Source organism: Lemur catta, chromosome 1 (assembly GCF_020740605.2).
Source record: "Lemur catta isolate mLemCat1 chromosome 1, mLemCat1.pri, whole genome shotgun sequence".
Classification (NCBI taxonomy): Eukaryota; Metazoa; Chordata; class Mammalia; order Primates; family Lemuridae; genus Lemur; species Lemur catta.
The window spans coordinates 165,897,675-165,917,365 of record NC_059128.1 but is presented as its reverse complement, the minus strand read 5'-3'; the positions used below and the strand labels follow the sequence as shown (position 1 = coordinate 165,917,365).

Sequence of the window (19,691 nt, the reverse complement as noted above, 5' to 3'; positions counted from 1 at the left end):
TTCATAAACAAATTTAGTAGACTTTATCTATGAAGTTTTATTAAAGTGGCATTTCAATTTTCTATAAATACTTGCTTCCAAAGAATGCCCAATTTGGGGTCAAATCCTATCAGAAAAAAATTACAACAAAGAGAGTAAGGACTAGCTCAGATTAAGAAGCCAAAGTTACAAACTCTCATGTGAGACTAGATAGCTATGTGTTTTTTAAGTAAATGACTTAAATTTCTCTGTGTTTTGGTGTCATCTGTTCAATAAGGTACTCAGATTAAGTGTTTCATACCATGACCTATTTTACAAAGGAAAAATACAGTCACACTGGATTTTCCCTAGTGTTAACTGCAGCTGTAGCTTAAGACTTGACATTATGGACAATAGCAGGTAAAAAAAACCAACCAACCAACCAACCAACCAAACAACCCCCTCCCAAAAAAAAGCCCCCCAAGTAGAGGTGTCAAATTGTCACTATACTAGAAAACCTAAGACACTCTCTTACCTGTATCTCAAGCCTCTTCACAAATTCTGAGGCTAGCAAAAAAAAAAAAAAAATACACACACACACATACACAGTTACATCTAGTCTTAGATATAACTGAAGTGAAACATCTCTACAAGGAGAACTATAAATCACTAATGAAAGAAATCACAGGCAAAACAAACGGAAAAAGATTCAATGCTCATGACTCAGAAGAATCTATCATTAAGATGTCCATGACCAAAGCAATCTACAGACTGAATGCAATTTCTATCAAAGTACCAATATCATTTTTCACAGAAATGGAAAAAATAATTCTAAAATTCATATGGAACCAAAAAATAGCCCAAATAACCAAGGTAATCCTAAGCAAAAATAACAAAACTGTAGGTATCACATTATCTGACTTCAAATTGTACTATAGTATAATATAGTATATTGGCTATAGTAACCAAAACAGCATGGTGCTGGCATAAAGATAGACATACACATCGATGGAACAGATTAGAGAACCCAGAAACAAAACCATATCCTACAAGCAACTGATCTTTAACAAAGCAGACAATATACATCAGGGAAAGAAAACTCTAGTTCAATAAATGGTGTTGGGAAAATTGGATAGCCACATGCAGAAGAATGAAACTGGATCCCTATCTCTCACCATATACAAAAATTAACTCAAGATAGGCTAAAATCTTAAATATAAGACCTGAAACCATAAAAATCCTAAAAGAAAACCTAGGAAAAACTCTTTTGGACATTGGTCTAGCCAAAGAATTTATGCCTAAGCTGCCAAAAGTAAAAACAATGAAAACAAAAATAGACAAACGGGACCTAATTAAACTGAGAAGTTTCTACACAGCAAAAGAATAATCAGCAGAGTAAACAGACAACCTACAGAATGGGAGAAAATATTCACAAAGTATGTATCTGACAAAGGATTAATATCCAGAATCTATAAGGAACCCAAACAATTCAGCAACAAAAAAACAAACCCCATTAAAGAATTGGCAAACGACACGAACGGGCATTTTTCAAAAGATATACAAATGGCCAATAAACATGAAAAAATACTCAACATCACAAATCATCAGGGAAATGCAAATTAAAAACACAATGAGATACCATCTCACTCCAATTAGAATGGCCATTATTAAAAAGTCAAAACACAATAGATGTTGGCAAGGATGTAGTGAAAGGGAATACTTAAACACTGTTGGTGGGAATGTAAATTAGTACAACATCTATGGAGATCAGTATGGAGATTTCTCAAAGACCTAAAAGTAGATCTATCATTTGATCCTGAAATCCCACTACTGGGTATCTACCTAAAGGAAAAGAAATTATGTAAAAAACACACCTGAACTTGAATGTTTATTGAAGCACAATTCACAACTGCAAAGATATAGAATCAACCTAAGTACCCATAACTGATGAGTGAATAAAAAAAAATGTGGTGTGTATACACACACACACACACACACACACACACACACACACACACACACACCCCCATGGAGTACTATTCAGCTATAAAAAGGAATGAAACTATCTTTTGCAGCAACTTAGATGGAACTGGAGGCCATTATTCTAAGGGAAGTAACTCAGGAACAGAAAAACGCCACATGTTGTCACTTATAAGTTGAGAGCTAAATCTATGACTATGCAATGACACACAGAATGGTATAATGGACACTGGAGACTCAAAAGGGGGAAGGGTGGGGAGGTAGGAGGGGAGAGGGATGAAAAATTACCTATGGGCTACAACATACACTATTTGTGTAATGAGTACAGAAGCCCAGACTTCACCACTATACAATATATACATGTAAAAGAATTTAACTTGTATCCCCTAATTCTATTTAAAGTTCTACAAAGGAGGGGAAAAAATTAAAAAAATTTTTAAGCTTTATCAGATGGTAAAACTAACAATTGTTCTTAAAGTCAAATGAAGTACAGAAATCCCTTTTCAACCAATGCAGATAATGTTCCTGAAAACTACTATAGATACCTAACCATGCTTTAGTAAGATTCTCTCAGAACATAAAAACTTAAGGGAAAAACAAAAATAACCTTTAAAATATATTTTTTAACTCAGTATTAAAAATATAGTAGGCATATGCTGTTAAAAGCAGCTAGATTGATCAACAAAATTCTTTTCTATCACTTTAATTGTTCAGATATTACTAAAAATATTTAGTTAATTAAAATAGACTCTCCTTCCCTCAAGCTTCATGTTATGCTGACCGCATCTCTTAAATTTTTCAATCATCCCTTCCTGGCTTAAAATTTAATGCCATTTGCATTACTCTTTTCCTCTCAGTTTCGTAAGTCTTGGAAAAATGTTTGGGAGAGGTTGATTTTCTGAGCATGGTGTTTTATCTCCATGTTGAGAGGGTCCATCATAGAAAACAAATCCTTCTCTTTGCAACACCTCATATATGCAGCTACGTGGTCCTCTAGGGGTGCTGATGGTGGTAGTAATTTAGAAGAAAAATAATTATAGTTCATTTCCTTTCATTTTCCAGTTCATTCCATTCAGATCCTTTTATTTAAGGATTTGAATGGAAATATTCACACAATAGAAAAGTATACAAATTTTAAAATGCTGGTATGTGTAAATAACAGAAATTGGCAAAAAAAGAAAAAGTTGATAAGGCATTACTATATTCACAAGTCTTTTTCATTATCAGTGCCTTACATAGGCACTAGGTAGTAAACATGTGAATGTAAAAATACATAAACTAATTCTCTCTCCACACCAATGTACAACTGATAGGTACAAATTGCACAAGTTACTGGCATAGATTTTAAAGTCAAGCTATGCATAGTTAATGTAAAAAAAAATTAGATTTTCCAACAGAATAATCAGTAAGCAGGAGGGAAATATTTACCTCAAATCTCTAGAACCTGACTTATTTGAGTTTAACGTTAATCTCATGTTTAGATAGCTTAATTCCAAAGAGCAAAATATAAAAGAAGAAAAAAGAAAAGATACTTTAATATATCCTAAATAATTTCAACTCAATGCTTTGAATCAGCTGCTATCTATGAAAACATATAACAAAGAACAGTTAAAATCTGAGGCATAAGCTAGTTGAGACTGCTGTGATTACTTGTTAAGATATAAACCATCATGTCAACATCTGTGGCTTGCTGGTATACCTCCCAGTAGTCCTAACATTGGCAACCTGCACCACAAACTAGAATAAATCACCTTTCAGTTACAATGGTGGGGTTTTAAGACTGGATAAATAAAACTTTTAGAATAACTCTGGAATCTGGAGACATCCCATGTTTTGGCTTCTGAAAACATGACTTTCCACAGTATATTCCAAGTATCAACTCAAGAGTAAGTGAAATGAATGTAATTCAGGGTTTAGGCTTTTTGAAAACGGAATAGACTACAATAAAACAAAGACTAGGACTGATATAATAAAATTGAGAAATGATTCTTAAGATATTACTCCTAGTTTGGTAACATAAAAGGAACTCACCTGAATAATATGGGGAAGACAAGTGCTGTCTGATAGTAGTCTTTTCACTCTGGGTAAAGGCCGAATGATGGCATTATCTTGATCCCTATAAAATATTTTCTAAGGTCAACATTTAATATATTTATCAAAATCTGCATGTTCAGAGCATATGACATTCTACTAGGCATGAAGCAGGTTACCTTACTTTTTTGTTAATGAAGACTAAGCTCTCATACAGCTGGGAACATGATTAGGTATTTTGGTTTAAATCTATTTGGCTGCTTAATATGACTTCATTTCCTTCCATAAGATTTCCTTGAAAAACAGTACCCTAGAAGAGCCAAAGACTCTTATTTATTATTTAATTGATTAAACTTGGTGTTGTCCAACACACTGTCAGTGGATATTTCCCCCCAAAGGGCATATCAAGCTTTCTTACAAATTTAAAAACCTTAATTTAACTATGTTCAGTATTTTCCAAGTGTAGCTTTAACTTTAACGCTACAGTATTTCTAAATATTAATCATATGGTTTTGAGTCTGATCTGGTTTTTAAAGAGAATTGGCACCATGTAAACCTCCAGTGTTATAAAACATGTAACAGTTTCTCAGTAATTTTCATCACAAGATATTTTTAGAACAGAATAAAACAAAATTATATATATGCAAATATTTTATAAAAATTGAAAAGTTCCAGGCAAGGGTTATAAATACTATTGCCACTAGAGAATAAATTCTTACCTTTACTAGTCAAGTGGGGCAAGGTGTGGGCCTAGACTCACCTTCTATACCAGGAGTAGCTAACCTGACAGAACAAAAGGTGGCATTCACCACTGTCTATGGATTGCAGTATTTATTTCAAATCATTCACATCTAATTCACATAAATATTATAACTGTTACTATTACTAGAGTGCAGCTAGTAAGGCTCAATTTTGTAATATTATTTGAAATCTCCCAGATAAAGTGGCTTTTTAGCTACCTTATCAATATAATTTGTAAATTATTTTTTATATGTTTCAAAAAGTTCCAGCATCAAAACAGCATTCCTTCAAGGTGTTTTAAATCCCCAGAGTAATCCTATGACATTACTGAGGAAGCGTCCATACAAATGGGGAGAACAATATATTTTAGAGTTCCCATGGAAACACTCAATTACATTTTACCTGCTTGGAAAATATCCACACATTGTGATCAACATGTTCAATATAAGAGTAGCAAGGTCAGTTTCATTCAGTACAGCCTGTCCACTGGCTAACAGACACCACTTAAGCTGCGGTATCGCCTGAAGTGGTCGCCATCCATCCATGCCTTGAGCCCAGCATCTGGTCTTTGCATTTAACATTCCTTTGGTCCACAATTCTTGCATCTTAATGGATGGAATGCATCATTACAAACAGACAAAATAAAATGCAAAATTTTGCCAATGTTTTATAGTAAATACATACTAAACTATGAAACACACATGCAAGTACACTATGGAAAAAAATTTGTTGTTGACAGGCCTTTGGGAACCCAAATTTGGCTAATATTACAAGAAAAATAAGCATTTAGTTGGCCAACCTGCAGAACATAAAAAACACCAGAAAGAGTAAAAATGGTAGGCAGAGTGTAAAATGACCAAATTCTGAATGAGCCTGGGAAGCTAAAGATGGGAAGGCAGGACCAAATATCAGCAGATAAAGAGGGAAAGTGACCTTAGTTCTTGGACCGAACAGGCAATTTTCAGTCAATTTCAAACTGCATTATTAAAACTTACTTCTTCATACCATATAGAAGCATTATACTTTGACATAATTACTAAGATAGCAATTGTTATTATATAAAGTTCATTAAACACCTATGTGCTACCTCCATAACAAGGATGTTTAATATTTTTATTTGATTGCTTTTTTGAGACAGGGTCTTGCTCTGTTGCCTGGGCTAGAGTACAGTGGCGTCATTACAGAGCTCACTACAACCTCAAACTCCCAGGCTCAAGCAATCCTCCTGCCTGAGCCTCCCAAGTAGTTCAGACTACAGGCATGTGCCCCCATGCCCAGTTAATTTTTCTTATTTTTTGTAGAGATGGGGTTTCACTACATTGCTCTGGCTGGCCTCGAACTCCTGGCCTCAAGCGATCCTCCCATCTCAGCCTCCCAAAATGCCAGGATTACAGGCATGAGCCACCCTGCCTGGCCAGCAATAGCTTTTAAACAAAGTTTGAAGACATGATTTTGTATGCATGTGTGGTTCTCTAGAAATACAAACCACCTAATCCGTCATGTGGAAATGGGCCCTTGGAGCTGATGACAGTAATTCAAATCAGAGTTTTAAAATATTCCACATCTCTATGAGTGCTAAGCAGGAGGGCAAAAGAAAGGCTGAGACCTTCACAAACAGTTTCTCCAAGATAAATACCTCATGAAATCCATATGGGCCACTCCTCTCTTTGTCTGCGTTACCAAAATACCATTCCTTTTCACTTTCTCTTTTCATGTCTGGAGCAGCTTCGATCACATTGCTCTAAGTTTTAAAAAGATTTGTTATTTTCCAAGGCAGAAATATAAGGGGGCAAATGTATGTCACAAAACAAAGTTGCACAGTACTAATTTGGGAGGTTTATAGCCCTTTAAAATTTCACCTGAAATTTTAAGTGATCTTATGTTAAGAGTTAAGGATTAAATGTCTAACCTAATAGTCCAAAAAAGCTATTTCCTTATTTTTTTTAATTTATTTTTTTAGAGACAGGGTCTCACTCTGCTACTCAGGCTGTAGTGCAGTGTTGTGATCATAACTCACAGTACCCTCAAACTCCTAGGCTCAAGCAATCCTCTCGCCTCAGCCTCCTGAGTAGCTGGGACTACAGGTGCACACCACCATGCCCAGATAATTTTTTTTTTAACTTTTTTGTAGAAATGGGGTCTTGCTATGTTGTTCCGGCTGGTCTTGAATTCCTGGGCTCAAGGGATCTTCTTGCTTCAGCCTTCCAAAGTGCTGGGATTACAGACCACCATGCCCAGTCTATTTCCTTATTAATATGCATTTGAAGTAAATGGTTTCCTAAATTTACTCAGCAATCTAAGTTAAATTCAAAGACATCTACATTCCCTATAGTCATTAATAAATTCTCAGGACACTGTAGTTTTAGTAGCAAAGAATACTGTAGATAGTTATATAAAAAACACATACCATTAACCTTAAACCACAATGCACAAAATATTAAAGTTCTATTGGGGGAAAAAACTTCACTCCAACCAAGAGTTTCAATAAGCACCTGAGATCAAAGAGTTAAAATGCTAACAGGAAAGTTTTTAGTGGTTTTAAATACTTAGTTTCAATCTGTTACCCTAACTACAAATAATTCTAACAATTTTCTCTATCAGTGTTTTATAAGAACCTAGGATAGAATTTTTATGTAGTGTATTTTATTATAATATGGATTTTAAATACTCCCATAACTATCAGCTTTCAGCTAGACTCATACATAGTGGTATAGCAAAGTGGTTAAGAGCACAGACTTCTGGGTTCTAAGTCTGGCTCTGCCACTTATTGGGTGACCTTGGGCAACATATTTAGCCTCTTAGTTTCTTCATCTATAAAATGCAAAAAATGATGGTAACCGCCTCATAGGACTGTTGGGGGCTTTAAAGATTTAACATATTACGTGTACCAGAACAGTACCTGGTACACTGCAATGGTATATAATGAGCATTATGATTACCATTATTCATACTCGATAACAGAAAATGCCATATTCTAGATATTCCAATAGCACTTGTGGTTACAATTCAGACAAAATCTAACATGACACATTTCCTTGCACGAGGAAATTAAACAAAAACAAAACATAACATTAAAAAAAATCAAATGAGCCGCATATAGGCCCTTTCCATAAGTTAGGTATCAGTAGAGGCCTTGTAGTAGACTTGCAGCTTTGTCCTCTTGGCTGATTTTTTTTTTTTTTTTTTTTTAGACAGAGTCTCGCACTGTCACCCAGGCTAGAGTGCCGTGGCATTAGCTTAGTTCACAGCAACCTCAAACTCCTGGGCTTAAGCGATCCTCCTGCCTCAGCCTCCTGAGTAGCTGGAACTATAGGCGCACACACACACCATCACACCTGGCTAATTATTTGTATTTTTAGTAGATACAGGGTCTCACTCTTGTTCAGGCTGGTGTCGAACTCCTGATCTGAAGCGATCCTCCCACCTAGGCCTCCCAGGGTGCTAGAATTACAGGCGTGAGCCACCACAACTGGCCTCTTGGCTGGTTTCATCAAGGGCTCCAGATTCCTTAAGGTAAAGCATATTCTAAATCCTGTCAATGCTAAAAGTTCTATTTACATATTTGATGAATTCAGTTTAAATCCTAAAGGTCACAATGCCTCAAGATAAGCCACGTTAAAGATGCAGTTACTTTAAAAGACAAAAGAGACATTAGAAAAATAAAATGAGATCAATCATTACTGGTCATTTCAGATTCTTCTTTTGGTGACTTCACTTTTTGTGTGTGAATTAATCTCCCAGGCATTAGTACTATTATTATTATTGGAGAAATACACACTTGATCACATATATTAACATATTTTCAGATTTCTATGATTCTTTTGACCCTAACATTGTATTCAAGGAATGTTACACTTGTAAACCCTAGACAAGTATACATACTTGCAGTGGTACTGTAGCTCGGCTTACGTGGAGATGGGCAAGGGTAAGTAAGTCCACGAGGATTCTAATCCCATTTGAATCCATGAGATCCTTAACATTTTTCTGGAAGAGAAAATATTTTTCTGTAATCTAAAACATTCCTTTCCAATAGATACTATTACCTAAAAGGTTCTCAAAGAGGAAAATACTTGGAATCTCTTCGAAATAACTAAATACAACTAGTATTACTTAATATTTTCAGGATTTTGTGTTTAAGGAATCTGAATTTAGATCGATTAAAAGGGCAAAACTGTATTAAAAAGAGACCACGTAAGAATTTTTATTTAAATATATTCTGAATGAAAAAAAACCCACAAAAATAAAAACTAAAGACTGTCATGATAAACTCTGGTTCTCTAATTATTCTGCCAAAGTCTTTTTAATAAACAGATTATTCCATAATCAGAAATAATTCTGCTACATTAAAAACCTTTTAATGTTCTAGTTTGTTTTTTTAAACTTAAAAACTGGTAATATATGAGAAGGAAGAAACTATAATTTAAATGCAAATTTCCTAGGACTTATTTAAAAACATTTGCATTACTTGCAAAAAGTAAGAATAAAACCAGGCAAGTTTTAAGAAATAAAAATTTCTTTAAAAATTTAAGAAATAAAAATCTGCTCAGATGTCATTTTAACATCATACAATTGTTAGTTAATGTTATATATCACAACTATGAATTCCTGTTAGAAACTAGCACAAATCTCTCAAATGTCTTTAAAAAGAAACGAGAGTGAAATCACTCTTCATTTTATTTCTCTGATTAGTTTTTATCATAAAAATGTATATTGATAATTAAAACCTTACCATTTTATGTCAAGTATTTATTTTATTTAAAATTTAATATTAAAGATCCCTAAAGAAAAATCAGGTAAGGATTGTTATTAAGTCATTTTAATACATTAAAGATTACCCTTCACTATTCTTCATTTGGAATTTTATTATTAATTTATTCAGCATCTGTAATATTATGGCTGAATATATAGGGAATACTGGCAAAAACTTTACCCTCCAGGAGTTTAGAGTACTTTTTGATCTAAAACAAAGAAGGTAAGAAAAGAACTACCTCTGGATAATTCACTCAAACTATGACAGTTTATCTTTACATATGCACATTACTTGGAAATGATAGCATATTTATGCAAAAATACTGTACCTTATTAAGAATCAACTTGTTAAGGAAGAGGATCAACCTATCTCGTTCAAGTTTATCTGTGCACTATTGAAATAAATGAGAATTTAGTCAGACACGAATAGAAACACAAATTAAGATATTACCATCACTGGACAAAATCAACCAACAACCCATAAGAAATAATGTTGTCTCTTAAATATAAAGGAGAAAAATCATAAAAGTCTGCCAATTATTGTAAATCCTCCTATATTCTCTGTAATTTTATATAATTTGTCTAATTTCCCTAGAAAGACAGATATTTCAAAAGTCATTGAACAGACTACTTTAATATATAGCTTTGAGGAGATATATAAAAATTAAATGAAAGAATTATTCCAAATAATACTCTTGAATTAAGTAAAAATTCTAAAAGAATTGGTAAGTGATGTTCCACATAAATCACATCATGATCAACACAAATATGAGGAAAAATATATCTGCCCCAAATACAAATGGTATGCCACAAGTACTACAGGTTCACCAGACTAACAAAAGCACTGTCTGTTGTAACAGCAAACAATAAGAATTTTTGTCCTGGTTATGTTATTCTTAGGTATGTTTTATGACCTTATTCAGAATCAGTTTTCTAATCCACAAAACATGAGTCACAGTTAAGGCAATTATAATAAGCATAGATGGCTTTTAAAAATTGATGAAATGGTTCTACCTAAAGCAGTTCACTGAAATTTGAATTGTTAAATATAAGAGCAATGTGAACACAAATGAAAAAATAAAACACATACATTGCAACAAATATGTTAACATTCAAATAAGCTGCATGATGAATGACATTAATTTATGGGCTGCAAAATGAATGGACTGATTAACATCCCCCCACCATGCTCAAATGTTACATAACAAACATTATAAAATAAAAAAAAGTGCTAAGTCAAGGTGCTGTTTTTTTGGTTATCATTGTAGTTCTAAAAAGTTTTACTATCTTCATACTTCTAAATTTATTATGTTAGCACCATTTAAGATTTTTCCAAAATAGAAAACCAAAGGTACATAACTCTGGAAGTGACTATTTCTCTTATACACCTGTCCAGCTTATCCATACTTATAGTAAAGACTGGAATATAGGTCACTAAATTTGTTCAAAAGCAGAAACTGAAAAATGAACTGACATGGATAAATACTAACCCATCATTTTCCTCTTTATCTAACTTAGAAAGTACAATATAAATTATAGAAAAGGTCATGAAGAAAGTTACAGTAATAATGTGAGCCTAGAACTTACAGTTAGTTTTGAAATTTAACATGGACACCCATGATAATAGCAAACAGCAGTTTCCTTAAATATCCTTACCCTCTCTAACATTCCAATGATATATCTAGTATCTGTGAAAGGTCCTATTTCTTCGTGACATCTGCCATAAACAATAGCAAGGGCTTGTAAACATAAACACTTCATGTTTACTTTTGGGGTGAGCAGGAAACGATGATAGAGCTCATTGAAAAATTCATACCTGGATTAAAAAAAAAAGTTCACAATAAAAATAACCATGAAACCAATAGTGAAAACAAATAAAACAGGATACACAGAGTAGCTCACGATCTCTTTATTGATCCACTTTCTTCATTCTCATCTTCCTCCAATAGTAATCTCAGGTAATAGTCTCCTATTTTGATTTCCTCTGCGAGGCACTCATATTTAACCTTTATTAATAAAAGTAAATTATATTATTTTAGTTCGCAATAGATTTTTGGCAATTTCCACATAATTGTTTCTTACAATTCTTTCTGTTCAGAGCTTATCATTTCTTAAAATACCTGTTAATTCACATTATTACCATGACTTACTCTTTCAGTTAAATGTTGAGTTGGAATTATATAACAATTTTATGAATGTAAAACTTGCTGAAAAAAACTGTCACAGCACTACATAATATCAATGAAGACTTAGGGGGAGGAAGAATGAAATCTGCTTCATTCTCTTCTGGGTTTGCCATAACCAAGAAAGGAGTAGGTGGTCCTGTAGCACACAAGGTTTGCCCAACACACACAAGCTACCTCAGATCTTCTGTCCTACCCTGGCTCGACCCCTGGCTGATGGGCCAAGAATTAAAACCAACACATCAGCTTCATTTCACATTTTTGTACAGTACTCCTTTGCTGTATGTCAAATTACCCCAGACTACTAACGAGAGGTGATAAATGAGGGAGAAGTCCAAGATCAAGAGTTGGGGCAGCACAATGACCCTTGTTCCCAGGCTGTTTGTCTCAAGGAAAGATTCACAAGAATTGTAAAAAGGAATTCTCTGAGCAGATTATCAAAATTCTTTTTCCAAAGCCTAAAATAATTGATTTCTAAAAACAAACTACAGAAAATCAAGTATCTATAATCCCTATTTCACTTTCTTTCTGTAAGATCTGAGCATTCAATTAATTCAACTTCTATTTATTTAGCATATGCTGTGTGCCATGCACTGGAGACACAGCAGTGAACAAACAAAAATTTCTGCCCTCACAGGCATAGCAGGAAAAAGGCAAAATACATATGATAGTTGGGAGACAGTAAGTACTCTGCAGTGAAATAAAGCAGGAAAGGAGATACGGGGAGAGAATGTATATGTAAGTATGTGTATACGTGTAAAAGGGGCTGCATTTTTAAATAAGATAGGAGGGATGGCCTGCTCAAAAGACCTGAAGGAGAGGAGAAAAGTTACCAGGCTATCCAGGGAAAAGATTATTCTAGCCAGAGGAAAGCAAGTAAAAAGACCTTGAGACAAGAACATGAATTTGGTGTTTTCAGGGAAGCCAGTGTGGTTGGAACAGTGGTAGAGAGTGATAGATGAGATCAAAGAAAAAAATGCCTGGAGTGGGAGGGGGTGTACACAGATCCTATCTTGTCATTTCAAGGACTCAGACTTTAAGCGAGAAGGGAAGGCACAGGAGAACAGGGTTTTTAGCAGAGAAATGCTATGATCTGCTTACATTTTTAACAAGATCATCCTGCTGCTATGTTGCTAATAGATTACAGGGAGGCAAGGTGGAAGCAGTGATACTGTTAAAATCCAACAGTGAAATGAAGGTTGGGTTCTGTATAAAATTTGAAGGTGCATTATATAGGATTTGTTGACAAATTGGATTTGAGGTACAAGAGAAAAGATAATTTCAAGGGCCTGACTAGAAAATAATAAGTAACAAAGATCAGAAAGACTGCAAGGGGAAGAACAAGAGCACAATTTTGGAGCAAAGGTTCTAGATGCTTATTAGATACCCAATTAGAGATAAAAGTATGAAGTAAGTCTAGCAAACAAAGTCTGAACAGGAGATAAAAATCTGGAAGCCATAAGCAGATAAACATTTAAAGCCAGAGACTTGATGAGAACATTGAGGTAATGAATAAAAATGAAGAGACCCAAGAACGGATCTTATGGGGCCAGCCAACATTTAGTGGTTGGGGATATGAGAAGAAACGAGTGCAAAAGATTGAGAGCAATAGTATACAGCAAGGAAGGAAAAAATCCAGGAGACTATAAACTCCCAAAACCAAAGTAAAGAAAGTTTTTACTTTGCTAAGGAGGGAATGAGCACGTTCACATTATTACACGTTTTAGAAATGCAGTTTGGTTAAGGATCAATATCTGCGGGATCATCCGCGTGTTCAAATTTATAGCTGTTATAACAGTTTAAACTATACACATGTATGTTTTATATATATACTTAAATTATACATACATATGTATAAAAGTATCTACCACCAACATGTTTCTTGTTCTTGTTTTCCCTGTTATTCACATCAACATTTTTAAAAGAACAGCAAAATATAGTCATATTCAGAATCAAATTACCACAAAAAATTAATCAAGCTATAAGGAACAAGGTGAACAGGCCGTGTTTTAATGGAGAAAGAATCTAAAGGTCCTAGAAATGGGGGAAAAAATTCCAAAAAACCAACCACAAAAACATGCAAAGAACAGATTTAGAATACAAAGGATCAAATTTATAGTATTAAAACTTCTACAGGATTCTCAGGTGCAAAGTGAGTTATTTAAAATTAATTTTTAATTTTTGTCTCAGGCAAAGATTAAAGTTTTCCAGTATTTCTTCTGTAACATGAAGGGGGAAGGTAAAGTCACAAGTTCTATAATTAAATATTAAAAAAAAAAAAATCACTCCCAAGATAGTATATGCTTTATTTTTTAAGATTAATATACTGCAAAAATTAAACTTTACCTCAAATTCATGGTGGTTCCAGGAGATCACATTAGCACTACCAAGCTCTCTATCAATATTAAATGCTCTCATTTCAGATTCAAGAGTATCTTTCAGTTCTTCTCGTGTTTTGAAATTCCAAATAAGGTTTGATTTGGCATGGTCCTGACTAAACCTAGATATACATATAATCAGAAAATGGTAGGAAGCAATAAACATTAAAAAAATCTACATATATCCCTCGCTTTCTTACAATAAGCAAGAAAACAGTGGAATAAACATTAGCAAGTATAAATAAAATAGATGTAAAGCAAGTAGAGTAAAATGTTAATAGCAGAATATCGGTGATAGGTTTACAGGTATTCATTATAAAACATACTTTTTCTGTATGTTTGAAAGCTTAATAAAATATCAGGAAAAAAATGAACCTAAACTACTTATCTGTGTGAATTTAAAACAAAACTGATATTTCAGTTTCGATATTTATTGCTTATATAAATTCTATTTAGAAAATAATTTTATTGTCAGACATCAAATTGCAGGTTGCAGATAAGTCTCTGGACTTTTGGGTGTGAAGTATGTGGGATGACCAACATTCTCTATTAGAACCTTACTGATTATCCAAGAGAGAATACTGTTACACTGCCAAGCTATGATTGAGCATTTTCAAAATACTTCCCTCATACTCTTGGAATAACTTAACTATTGTAATACATTTGGGCACAAGTCTGAACTGGGGATGGATGGACTTCACATCCATTTACTTTCAGTCTGTAATCCTCCTAGAAAGTCTCATTTCAGAGTTCCAAGGAAGTCCTAAGGGGGACAACACAATTGAGGGATTCCTGAGGGAGAAATCCAAGGAATATACTTAAGGATATACTATATACATACCATATACTTTTAAAGCAGTGTAGGAAGTTTTCAAAGCACACATTTTTATTAGCCAGGGTATAATCAACATGTCAGCTTCTAGACTGAGTACTCAGTTATCTTAAAGAAGTTTTGCAAACTCCCCAAAATGTTTCCATGTCCTTCTATATATGTATATGGCGGGGCAGATGAGGGTGGGGTTAGCGGATGGGGAGAGGAAGGGGGTTACCATATTTGAAAGGCTAGAAAAGTATATGAGATCAGACAACTTGGATACTCATTTCTCACAAGTCTGTTTTCACCATTTACCTCTTTTAAGACTCCATTTCCAACACAGCCTTAGGACGTATGCAATTATTTCTAAGCCATAATAAAGTGTTTTAAAGTAATCATCTCTAAGCTTTAATAAAATCTTTAAAGTAATTTTAGCTTCTCAGACTATCAACATTCTATAAAAAGCCTTAATTTTATTAAAGCATCTCTAATCATACCAATCTTAACAGCAAAAGTTCTTGAACTTGACAACATACAGCACTAGTTCCAGGGAAGAAAAATCTGTCATAATTCCTCTAATAGCAATACCAAATTTAATCTATATTGGAAAAGAGGCCAAAAGTTTACCTATAATAGAAGAGATCCCAATTTGCTTCTATTTTTATTCTCTGTCTTCTCTTTCGAAGAACTACCGGTTTTTGATTTATGTTCTGGAATAGAAAAAAACTTCATAGTGCTCAATCTGGGGCTACCAATAGGCTCAGTTAGAAGATCACCACTTTATAAGCGATAAGAAACATCTCTTTCATCAAATTGACAGAAACAAATTAATGAAAGAAATAAAATCTATAAAATATTAATACAGAACATAAGTCATAACACATAACTTGCCAATATATACTTCTATAGTGTTGCTCAAATATTTTCCACTTAGCCTGAAGTTATCATTTTAACACCAAATTTTACTAAAGTTACAGTGATCATTAATAAAATTTATAATAGTAAAAAACAATGACTCGTTTCAAACATTTACATGCAGTTAATACAAAAGTCATGGGACAACAATAAATGCAAAAGACTGCAGGTTATTTAACTGCCACCAAAGCTGAGAGGAACAAGTACAAATTGAAATAGCTAACGAAGAAAAAATAAGTATCTACATTCAGACACATGTGAAGTGAGACTTGAACTGAATTCATTAAACAAAGAATATCAAAGATGACTCCACATGCCAGGCAGCTGAATGCATTTCACACATGTAGCAGCAGCAAATTAAACTCACCATATTGTTTTTGTCCTGAATTTAATTGTCCAAAGGAAAAAAATAAAAAATATTTTAAAGAAAATAAAAACAGAGTGAACCTAGATCGGCTAAGCTATCTCTATTTTACAAATTACATGAGGATGCCATCAATATAAATCATCTTTACTATAAGACAGAAAAAGGCCCATCTCCTTTTCTAAGCCTATGAGTCAAATTTTAGGCAGTTGTAATCCCTTTGAGAATTCAAAGAAAGCTATGGCCCGTTTCAGAGATAGACACATTATGTAGGGTTTATAGCTGGAGAAGATTTCGTAGAATCCTTGAAGTCTGCATAAGGAGTGAAGGTTAAGAATCTCTGCTTCATATGAAACTTGCATATACTTCAGACATGAAAATTCTAATCCTCAAGGTGATAGAAACAAAAAGTAGAAAGTGGTATAGATTAAAACATGGAAGTCTGTAACTTCATTTAAGAAATGGCAAATTATATAAATAAAGCAAGAAAACAGACTAGATGACACAGAAAGAACAAAGGTAAAATGAGTAGTAAATTTAAAAAAGTAAATGCTGTTTATAATATAAAACATCGGTTATATAAGGAAATGTTTCCTACATATTTTAATTCTGTGCACTATCATGAAAATTAATGCAAGATGGCTTAAAGTATATAAATAATTCAAAATTTTGTTTTAATGAAAAACCTTTCACTAAACCTTCTATTTAAAAAGTGCTTTCTTCAATTCCCTGCCCCCAGACCAAAGGTTGAAAGTCTAGAGTAACGAAAAGGTAAATGCTACATCAAAAAAGGACAACCAACTCTCCATAAACTGAGCTCAATGAATTAGAAAATGAGGCTAAGAGCTCTTCTAACTAGCTAAACAAACTCCTAAACTCAAAATAATGTAAATAAGGGGGGGGGAACCCAAATCTTATACATTAGCCAAAGGTTACTATTAATCCAACAAAGCATCCGCTGCAAACAGAGGTCACTTCACAAACATTCTGATTATATAAGAAATGCAACTTATTTCAAGATTAGCCAGTTAATCTTGACAATGGTTAGTTTTCAGACTTTAACTAAAGCACAAAATCATTCCATATTTTGATGTTAGTGTTTCTATGAATAAAATTGTCACAAAGATCATTCAGTGTTTCATAAAGAAATTAATGTTAAAAGTAGTACCCAGGGCCAGGTGCGGTGGCTCACGCCTGTAATCCTAGCACTCTGGGAGGCCAAGGCGGGAGGATCGCTCGAGGTCAGGAGTTCGAGACCAGCCTGACCAAGAGCGAGACCCCGTCTCTACTAAAAATAGAAAGAAATTATCTGGACAATTAAAAATATATATAGAAAAAATTAGCCGGGCATGGTGGCGCATGCCTGTAGTCCCAGCTACTCGGGAGGCTGAGGCAGAAGGATCGCTTGAGCCCAGGAGTTTGAGGTTGCTGTGAGTAGGCTGACACCACGGCACTCACTCTAGCCCGGGCAACAAAGCGAGACTCTGTCTCAAAAAAAAAAAAAAAAAAAAGTACCCAGGCAGAAATGACAATCAGTTGAAGTTACCAAAAGATCTTGACCAGTATATTTATTTGCATCATTATTTGCTCAAAACTTTAATAATACTCCATATAAATGATACCAACAAATGAGTAAAACTTTTTTTTTTTTTGAGACAGAGTCTCGCTCTGTTGCCTGGGCTAGAGTGCCATGGCGTCAGCCTAGCTCACAGCAACCTCAAACTCCTGGGCTCAAGCGATCCTTCTGCCTCAGCCTCCTGAGTAGCTGGGACTACAGGCATGCGCCACTATGCCCGGCTAATTTTTTCTATATATATTTTTAGTTGTCCAGAAAATTTCTTTCTATTTTTAGTAAAGACGAGGTCTCGCTCTTGCTCAGGCTGGTATCGAACTCCTGACCTCGAGCGATCCTCCCCCCTCGGCCTCCCAGAATGCTAGGATTACAGGTGTAAGCCACCACGCTTGGCCTGAGTAAAACATTTTGATATTAAAAACACATTCTTTTCCCTCCGAATTGCTGTCTTTAAATAGCAATTATCCATATTTCTAGCTAAAATAACTGTGTTCATGCTTATTTTAGCTAAATGTTATATATGGAATCTGACGCCAAAAACTTACTTGCAGTATGGTAACTATATTCAACAGCCTGAAACAAATGCAATTTTAGAACTGGTTTTAACTACCTGAAGCCAGGACCTTGTAATTTTTAATAAATAACTCAAAATCATTCATAGCTGTAGATTTTTCAACTATTCAAATGTTACAGTGATATTATCATGACCAGACATGTATTACAGTGCTTTTATATTATCTTGTTTGTACATCAAAGCAACCCTAGAAGATAGAGAAGGGAAGTATTGTTATTCTGATTTTATGAAAGAAGAATGCAAGGATCTGAAAACCCATAACTTGGGTTAATAAGTGATGGGACCAGGCCCAAATGTAGGTTAACCAATTCAAAGTTCAGTATTCTCTGTACTATCCTAGTCACTTGAAAGCCTGCCTAATGATCCTTAATACTGAATATATCATATATACAAACTACTATTAACCTATTATGCTCAAGTTATAAAGAACTGAAGACTGGTCCCAGTTTCAGATAGATACACAAGACTGTAATATTTGTTCTGTTGTGTTTGGATATTCTGGTAATCTATAAGAAACCCATTTGTTTTATAAATATATTAAAATTATTTTCCATGAATAAGAAAACAGCTGCCATAAATAAAGAGATGGGTAAAAGGAAAGAATGTAAGTGTCATCAACAAAAACCAGTCACCTTCTATAGGACACGTTAATTCATTCTCATCCACTACAAAATCCATCATAAATAGAAGAACATGCATTACAGAATTAGATTCTGTAGCACGTACTACATGCTGAACAATGAAATTAAAACTGTCTTATATCTAACTTTGATTTGAGGAACTAATATCACAAAATTTAATTATACACAATAAATTTAATTTAAAAATGTGAATCTTAGCTCCAAAACACTTGTCTGGCTAGTTCTGAATAAAACAGCTAAATAAGAAGAGCACCTTTATTTTTATAGGTACAAAGCAAAGTCCAGAAAAAAAGGGAAGAAAATAAACACACATGTATAAAAAAGTATACAAACTGGAATTTATGTAAGAAAAATTAAGAGTGGAACTCTGTATTAAATAGCTAAACACCTTAACAATTAATTCATAAAACTATGAATTAAGAAAAATGTATGTACAAATATGAATCAGAATTAGGTGACATTCATTTTTAAGCTGCAGATATTGGGTGAGAAGTATCTGAATACCATCTCTGAACAGCAGCAACAAAAGTAGACCCAGGACAAACAGAAGTGCTAAAAGTTTGCAAGGAGATTTTATTTTTACCTCTTTTTGAGCAATGCCCATCCTATCCCTCCAGTGCATTAACACAAGATCCACTTTTTCTTTGGCAAATTTTTCAACTTCTTTAGCAGCTTTTCCAGCTAGTCTTTGCCACTCTGGAACTTTATTAAATTTTCCATACTGATCCTATAAAATAATGTTGAAATCCATTACATACCTGTTTGCAAATTGATTTTAAAACTATGTAAT

At 34.0% G+C, this 19,691-nt stretch overlaps 1 protein-coding gene across 1 annotated transcript in view; it reads right to left on the bottom strand.

Moving 5' to 3' along the window:
• The window catches only part of DNAJC13 (DnaJ heat shock protein family (Hsp40) member C13), a 114,704-nt gene that overhangs the window by 47,354 nt on the left and 47,659 nt on the right, over positions 1–19,691 (bottom strand). Inside the window, exons 20-29 of the mRNA XM_045538762.1 lie at positions 19,485–19,628; positions 15,462–15,544; positions 13,989–14,142; positions 11,362–11,465; positions 11,116–11,275; positions 9,789–9,851; positions 8,593–8,694; positions 6,347–6,451; positions 5,113–5,315; positions 3,970–4,054 (exon numbers count right to left, since the gene is read on the bottom strand). Coding sequence (XP_045394718.1) covers positions 3,970–4,054; positions 5,113–5,315; positions 6,347–6,451; positions 8,593–8,694; positions 9,789–9,851; positions 11,116–11,275; positions 11,362–11,465; positions 13,989–14,142; positions 15,462–15,544; positions 19,485–19,628 — 1,203 coding nt within the window. The remainder of the gene's footprint in view (positions 1–3,969; positions 4,055–5,112; positions 5,316–6,346; positions 6,452–8,592; positions 8,695–9,788; positions 9,852–11,115; positions 11,276–11,361; positions 11,466–13,988; positions 14,143–15,461; positions 15,545–19,484; positions 19,629–19,691) is intronic.